Below are 8,975 nucleotides of genomic sequence, written 5' to 3' on the forward strand. Positions count from 1 at the left end.
AAAAGAGAATGACAAAAAGGAAGAGAAAGAAATGAATGGCAATGGGACAGGCCACAGGAATATGTTGCTCAGTGATTGCTTTTTCACTTAATGTTCTCAGTTCTGCACTATAGAGGAATCGACTTTGAGATGTTTCTGAAAAAAATATTGAGATTTAAATATTTAAAAACTATTTTACAATTGTTGACATGTGGTACAAGTTTATTGCAACCCTGACCTTGTAGATAGCTCATATAATACCTTTTATGATAAATGTGAGTCAATATTGAAATTTCAGTTTGAGACATCGCTGAGAGGCAATATGACTGTCCTGGGCTTTTTTTCCTCAAGGTATAATGACGTAAGTAAAAGTCTCCAAAAAATCACCATCCATCAGAAAAACTGAGATATAAAAGTGACAGTTCACCCAAACTTTTCACCCAAAATTCTGTCATCCTTTACATACTTTTTGTGCATAACATATTTTGAAGAATGTTGGTAACGTAACAGCACTGCACGCCATTAAATTCTATTGTATGGACACAAAACCAATGGAAGTGAATGGGGCCCAGTAAAAATATTTTTTAAAAATACCTTCTTTTGTTTTCTGAGAAAGAAAGAAAGTCATAAAGGTTTGACATAACAAAAGGTTTATAGTATGATGACAGAATTTTTGGGGGTTGAACTATTTCTTTAACAACATTTCATTTGTGGTTTTTCGTCTCTATGGGGGAAAATAATGAGCACAAAAATGGGACTAAGAAAAAAAGAGAATTGTTGATAAATGTGGGTTAATGTCATAAAGGTCTTTGCAGAGTAGAATGGTGCCTTGCGATGACGCATTTCCAAATTACTTGGTGGCAAAGAGGATAAAAGAAAAAACACATAAAAATATTTACGTCTTAAAACCCTACCATTTATTTGAACCATTGTGAGGAAAACAGATCACAGGGCAAGAACGGAACGGATGGAGAGAGAAAACACACTGGAAAAGATGAAAGGGTAAAAGAGCGATCCCAATGAAACAAAAGAAAAAAGGAATAGTTGGACTGTAGGGGGGTAGATGAGGAAAGAAATGTTCTGTGACTCCAAACCCTGTTATTATGCTGGCCTATAACAGAGGGATGGAGAGATGGAGAAAGTAAAAAGGACAGAATGAGTGTGAGAGACAGATTTGAAGTGGCGATGAGGGCGAGAGGTGCTATGGCTTTTCCATGGCCTGTCATTACAAAGGGCTTGATTCACATAACGATCCTGTTATAGAGCTGACCAAAGATGAAGTCAATCCAATATACACACACATACAGACTCACAAATCCTTAAACAGGTACATTTGGTTGAGGAGTCATAATAGAATGAATGCGAAATGTAGGGCTCATTACAACCAAACTATGAGTGATAGTTTTTATTGGCTTATACTGTACCATGGTGAACTATGTATGACTGAATCCCAGAGGATGTGCTTTTTGCTCTCTTCAGTTTAAACCTCTCTCAATCGCACAAAAAAAAAAACACATTTTGTTTCTACATGCATGCCTCTGGGAACTCATTCAGACACTCGTTCGTATGTATTCGGACTACTGGCGATAGTCACTCAGCAATTCCAGCAAACCCACAGCAGAGCAGCACCAAGCTGGACAGATCTGGTTCACTGAGTTCTGCCCAATACAAAAAACCTTTGTGTATGTAAGTGAGAGTGTGTGTGGCTTAAAGAATTTCACAGGCTAAAACAATAAGAATATGTTAGGAGAAGGTTTGGCAGCTCTGATTTTGTCTGGGTCAGGTGAGGTTTTAGTGTGTCTTGTGCCATGTTTACGTTTTGTCTCTTACACAGCATACCCACATTTAACATGAATTAGGTTAGCAGATGGCTTTATATAAAATGTATAAGCATGTTTTTGTATGTCAGTGTGTTCCCTTGGGTATCAAACACATTCCTTATGAGAATTAAAAAAAATTGTGGTTAAAATGTAATTTTTAGTTTTTGGCAAAAAACTGTTTTACAATTTTAAAGGAACATTTCACCCAAAAATGAAAATGTTGTCATCATTTACTCACCCTCAGATTGTGCCAAGCCTGAATACATTTCTTTGTTCTGCTGAACACAAAGGAATATATTTGGAAGTATGTCAGTAGCCAAACAGATCTCACCCCCCATTTACTGCCATAGTAGGGGAAAAAAAACTATGGGAGTGGTTACTGACATTCTTACAAATATCTTCATTTGTGTTTAGCAAAACAAATACATTTATACAGGTTTGCTTCAATCTGAGGGTAAATCTGAGAGTAAATGATGACATAAATTTAAATTTTTGGGTGAACTATCCCTTTAATTATGGTGTTTGGGATTTAACTGTAGTAAAACACTTTACAATAAAGTTGTGTTTCTTTGTTAACAGTTAGTTAAGGCTGATTTAACAAACAATACTTCTACAGCATTTATTAAATATATTATTTAACATTAGTTAATGCAGCATAAACATGAATAATTGTATTGACATTAACTAATATTGACAAGTATAAATAAATGCTGTAAAACGATGCAGCTCATTGTTATTTCATGTTAGTAAAACTAATTGTTAACAAATAGGACTACAACCTTATTGTAAAGTGTTAGTGTAAAACCCTGGTTTGTTTTTGTAAGGGGTCTTCTATCCAATCCACCATTACTGACATTTGCTTTACTCTCTTCAAAACCTAGACAGAAGCACACACACATATAACATGTGTCGTTCCAAAAGTGGCCACTGTTTTGCAGGTGGTCATGTTCATATGTTGATGAGCATAACAGATGGTGGTGGTTGGGTGCGAATAGAATTTCAGAACTGCTCATTCCTCAGTCACGCATAGTCACATATGAAAAAGATAAAAATTCCTAAATCATTTGACCATCACCTACATGTTAGTGGTCAGACATCTAGTTTATAATTTAAATATAATGTATTTTTCCATGGTTGTAATTGCAAATATAATCTCACCAAAAATCCATCTGAAGCAGTAGGGGTCAGGGTCATCCCCAAATGAGAATTCTTTGGATTACGAGACACATTCTGAAAAACATTTTCACCTGTTTGGAAAAAAGTAAAAAATAAGCTGTAAACATCTAATATTCTTACACAGGAAAAAGACAACAAACTGTCAAATTTAATGAGCAGGAAGTTAAGTCAATACCTAGGTTAGCTTTTGAGCAATTTGAATTGATCTCGTCTTCAACAACACACTTGTAAATATCTCCCTTTCTGTTATTGTGGGGCCCATCCCATGGAGCACCAACCAGAATTCTGTTCACAAACAAAAATTCAGTGTGAATACAACAACAAAATAACTTTAAGTCAATGACTATAACACCTTTGGATGTAAGGTCATAAGAAAGCCTTTATGTTATTGATCCTGATCGCTTGTTGACACCTCAGAATAAGGGAACAAAAAATATGTAAAAATTGCAAAATGACATACAGTAAAACACAACAATCACATGGTACCGTGAATGTGAGGTGCTGTACAGTACTCACGATTTCTCTCCCTTGTTGTCATGCTGTAGCACAGAGAAGCCAAACAGAGCATCTTCAGGCCCACTAAAGATCCGCGGCCTCTTAACATCAATGTTAAAACACTTGCACAGCCCTGAGACAGAGACATTTGTCACAAATGGATACCTCACCCAAAAAATTAAACTTTCATCATTTACACCAACTTCCATTGTATGGACACAAAACCACTGAGACATTCTTCAAAATATTTTCTCTTTGATAAAGAGTCATATGCAGATATTGAAAAAGGTTGAATACATGCTTTAACTTATTTTTTCTTTTTAGTTCATCCATCCCTTTGGTTCAACTTTATCTAAGAATCTGTACAGTGTGCACTATAGGTCTTCACTGAATGAATGAAACTGGGGACAAATGACAGATAGGAAAAGGATAGAGAGTGTGAAAGCGAGAAGTGAAGAGATGGAAGGGTGTCGGTTGCAATAACTTCTGAACATAAAGGTTCCCTGTTTTGACATACAGACCTGGCTTTTATAGTGTGTGTGTTTAAGAGAGAGCGAGAGAGAGAGAGAGAGAGAGAGAGAGAGAGAGGGAGAGAGACTGCAGCTATAAAGGATTTGTAATTCATGGCAAATGCAAATCAAACAATCTGACAGTCCAAAACACAGCTGACCAGTCAATCCAACTTCTTAATTGAACATATTTAAAACACTGAAACCTATCTGAGGGGAATTCTCCGTTTGGTGAACTCGGCAGTGAGTGATACAGTTAAACCCACACGTACACTGAGGTCTTATTCACTGTGGGTGAAGTTATGCTCTGAGTGGATTTCATAGGATTGTTTATCCAGAGAGCAGACCGACATAAAGGGGGGGCTTTTAGAAAAGGAGCAGGCAGAAAACCAAATCCCACAGACCTCAAACAGGGTCCCTGAATTTCTCCTGCTCATTCTCTCTTTCCAAAGGAATGAGAACATGGGGGGATCCAGATGGATCAAAGAAGAAACGGGATACACTCTCTTATTTGTTTTTTCCCCCCTAACTGTCCCACAATTCACTCTTTTGTTCTCATTTGCCTCTCTGTTGTAATTATGTTCCGTATCAAAAACAACCTCCAGCGCATTAAACGTATACGTTTTCAGTTTGTGCATATCCTGGGATTTGATCCCATGACCTCGGCACTGCTATGTGCTACTGAACAAATCTGGTACCCATTCCATATCTCTTCCCAACAATTATATTCATCCGAATATTCCCCTCATTCTTCAGAAAGATTTCGAGTATTCCTGGTCCTCTTTTTTAGCTCTGTGGTTTTTCCTGGTCCCTGCCTGCAGGGCCCTTGTCATGACGACTCTAAACATTTATGGAGTTTGGTTGTGGATGGTCTGGAAAGGCAAATCAGATTCTCTGACTTCAAACACATAAACACACATATTACCCACACCGCGTTGAAACACAGACGTTCTTATTCACCATTGGAGGGATGCCACCATGAGTGAGTTTTACCATGCAAATGTACGTTTCAGCTATGCCACAATGACTACATGATCTGAACACATATGGGAAACATTACTGAGACAGAACGTATTACTAAAATAACCAGTGAGGGAAAACACTCTTATTAATGTTAAAAATGTAAAAAGGTTAAACGCTTTTGTTTCTTTCAGCCCATTTTTACTCCTTAGTTCAGATGGGTACACAATTACATACATTCTGAGCAATGCAAATACATATAGAGTTTGATTTCTGATTTAGTAACCTAATTAAAGGAACATTTCACTGTCTACAATGGTAGGAAAAATGACTATAGTAGTCAAAAGTGCCCCAGAACTGTTTGCCTTCCTAAATTCTTCAAAATATCTTCTTTTATGTTCAACAGAACAAAGACATGTATAAAGCAATTTTCCTACTATGGTTGTCAATGGTGGCCAAGAACTGTATTTGGATACAAGCACTCTTTCCAATATATTTCTCTGTGTTCATATGCACAAAGAAATGTAAACAGATTTGGAAAACTCAAAGGTAAACTGTCCCTTTAAATCTCACATTTCTCACATCAGCACCACAGGCACAACCACCACCAAAGTGCTAAAATGCAGTGCAGACTCATAAACTGTGTAGCTTTAGTGGATCTAGATAAAGGTCACACTTAGACCCAATTGCATTTAAATGAATTGTTTCTTTTCGCTATTTTTCTCTGCTCGTGTTGGCTTTTCTTGTCATGTTCTGTTTCAATCAACTCTTCCCAGAAAAAGTAAGGCGGCGTGAGAGGAATACTTGGTGCAAGAGAGATAGAGGGGACAGGGGGCGGAATTCCCAAAGGCCACACCTGTGTTCTCCATCTACAGCAAAACATACTGTAGCAAAACACAAGACAACTTACTCATCCCAGAAGATCTGGAGAAACCATTAACAGTAGCATATGTGCTCGAAAACAGACGGGCAATGCACAGGGCCACAAATTGTGTGTCTCTCACAAAGATGCTTATAAACACACACATATTACACTTCAATAAAACATGTTTATCTGTAACTCATTGAGCAACTTAAAACACAAAGTCTGGTATTACGTTAACTGTAAAACAGTTGTGGCCCATTAAAGCAGGATTTCTATTTTTTCATGTTTTTACAGTCATTTGTCTAGACGCGTGTCATTTTATACCTAACATTAGTAATAGCAGGGAACAATAAATGGACTGTTTTATCTCAAATCTTACAGTGATGAATTTGAACAAAGGTCTCTCTCACAATGCCTTTCTGAGATCGGTTTAATAGGAGCTACAGCGGTCACGCTTTGATAGCCAAAGTAATTTTAGTGAAAATGTGAAGCTGTGATTAAAGGGATGAAGTTATGATAAGATGAAAAGCTTTGCATGCTTCAAACTTAAACATTACTGAACCACAGCAGTAGGACTATTTATTGTGCTGTGAAAACAAAATATGTGGTGAGGCTGAGTGTCGGCTAAACAAATAAAAGAATGTGCTTGTGATTAGGTAAGTACCCGGATGTTCTACTGCTTTCTTTCTAAGTTACTGCATGAGTCAAACTTAAGAGGCCACACAGGAGACGAAAATTTCAACAAGTTAAAGAATAAGGAAGAACTGCTAGCTGGAGAGGTTAAAATTAGTCATGTAGTCACTGAGAAATACGGTCGTGTAATACTATAAAATGTTGTACCTAATTCCACGTATAGCAATTTCGGATGCTAACCAAGAGCTTGTTGCCCAGACTCCGTGTAACACAAGAAAGTTGCCCGGGAGCAAGCGCTTGTTTGACTTGATGCGGCACCGCAAGATCCGACAAGCGGATGACATCAAAGTACCGCGAGAGCGATTCGAAAAAAACATAAAAGGTTTGGTTTCGAATCGCTCTCGCGGTACTTTGATATCATCCGCCTGTGTGATCTTGCGGCGCCGCATCAAGTAGAACAAGCCTGTCGTCTCTCTTTTGACACGCCCAAGTCAGGTAAGCAGATGCTTAGTTACATACATTCCAGACACCTCGGATTTACTATATTTCCCACCTCAAACACACATAACATCTGGATTTAGTCAAATTAAAAGTTAGTAGCCTACCACGAAAACATTAGAATTATTCATATTCAAATATTAACAGTATTTATAAACATTAAAACGGCACCGTTCCAGAAGTACAGGTTGAGGTGGGAATAGTTTAAATCCGAGGGGTCTGGAATTAACATTAATTCAAGCTCTTCTAAATTAGGGATACAATTGGGTCATGATGTCTGAGTGTTAGACTATGATTTAAGCGATATGTACGTTTTAAATAAAAAAAGCCTATGTTTTGCTAACAACAGCTAGACCTAAATGACAGAGATGACTTAAGCAATTTAAGCAACAACAAGAAAAAGCCAAAATAGCTTAAATCAAACTCACCTTGAAGAAGAACTGCGATTTTCAAATACAACAGGTACTTATAAATCTCCATCTGTCGTGTGATCGATCAGTCTTGTGTTTCTTTAATCTGGTATTTGATGCAGTAAGTTTACACGAAGAGCGTGCACGTGAGTAGGCGCCTACATGCGTGCGCGTGTTCTTTCAGGTAGAGATGCAGGGTTTCCGATCGAATGGCATACCTCTCGCGCGGTAACACACGGACCGCTTTCACATTGCCTGCGCATGAAAGACATTACTGTAATGCATTCTGGCATGATCGGAGCTGTTTATGCATTTTGGCTTAAAAAATAAATAAACTATAAACTAAGATGAGCACTTAGCTTTCTGCGCTGCAGGGAAAGTTTGTATAAGAGACAACATAATTATATATCGTTTTAAAAATAAGATCATACACAGCTAATAATAAAATAATAAGTGTCAAAAGTTACGACTAGTTTGATTAAAGAGTATTTTAAACAATGGGTTTAAAAGGCTATGTTTTACCTTAATTGTGAATACCACACCTGTTGTAGTGCTAACATGCGCCCCGCAAGTTTTCCTTAATAAATACATCCGCCAAAACAAAACTCAAAAAGATAGTTTCCTTGGATTTTCTGTCAAAAATATGTCTACGCCGAAAGAGTTTCATCCCACAAGAAATGTAAAAAAATTATCCAGAATGATGGTCCTGAGTTGAAGTGTGTGTCATTTTATTTCATTATATTTGTAAGTGATTTTCCCAAGATTTACATATACTACGAAAAATAAAAGAGTGTCTTTATTCTGTATACTTCTCAGTCTCCCTCAGTTAACTGGATCTCTCTTTTTGAGTCTGGCCCACAAATCTCTCTCTCTCTCTCTCTCTCTCTCTCTCTCTCTCTCTCTCTCTCCCTCTCTCCAGGACTCTGCGCTCCCACTGTAACGCTGTTGAACATCTGACGCGGTTTTGTTGAATTGATTTTGAGAGAAAATAGTAGCCTTCACTTTCCAACCAAAGCGAATAAATTCTATTATGGATTCCATGTACATTCCGATGACAATACTGAAGTTCTATGTAACTTTAATTTAAAGAGCAGAAGCTGTTTCTATAAAAAAATGTATGCTAATACATTCATCAGTTATAGCATAAATTATCAGTCTACAAAGACCCTCATTAATGTGAAATTCAGGATAATTAAAAAAAGAAACAATATTTGGTCACTGTTCTCACCATAATTCTACATACATTAGCTTTCCTGTAGTGGTAAGAGCATTGCGTTAAGGTTGTGGGTTCGATTCCAGGGGATTGCAAATACCTATGTAAAATGTATAGGATAAAGCAATGTAAGTCGCTTTGGATAAAAGCGTCTGCCAAATGCCTAAAAATGTAAATGTAAATGGCTATCAGCTTTGTTGGGTTAAGATTTTTTTCAAAACATGACCCGGAAAACTAATTTACTGAAGCTATTTAAATCACCAGAATAGCATCGTATTTCTACTTTATCCCCTATATTAAGGGGACTTTTAACAACATGTTTAATTTGTGAACATTTTAATGTTTATTGTAATTTGGAATGCTTTGATCTAGTTAATGGGCTATAATTATTGAGTAATAATTAAACACTTTATATTA

General features: G+C 37.0%; 1 protein-coding gene across 1 annotated transcript in view; it reads right to left on the reverse strand.

Moving 5' to 3' along the window:
- Positions 1-8,145, reverse strand: part of itga10 (integrin, alpha 10) — a 28,756-nt gene extending 20,611 nt beyond the window's left edge. Inside the window, 5 exon segments of the mRNA XM_056763157.1 lie at positions 2,958-3,046; positions 3,151-3,260; positions 3,492-3,603; positions 7,364-7,600; positions 7,868-8,145. Of these exon segments, the coding sequence (XP_056619135.1) occupies positions 2,958-3,046; positions 3,151-3,260; positions 3,492-3,603; positions 7,364-7,415 (363 nt within the window). The 5' untranslated portion in view covers positions 7,416-7,600; positions 7,868-8,145.
- Between the last annotated feature and the right edge of the window lie 830 nt (positions 8,146-8,975).

The sequence above is a fragment of the Triplophysa dalaica genome, chromosome 12 (genome assembly GCF_015846415.1).
Source record: "Triplophysa dalaica isolate WHDGS20190420 chromosome 12, ASM1584641v1, whole genome shotgun sequence".
Taxonomy (NCBI): domain Eukaryota; kingdom Metazoa; phylum Chordata; class Actinopteri; order Cypriniformes; family Nemacheilidae; genus Triplophysa; species Triplophysa dalaica.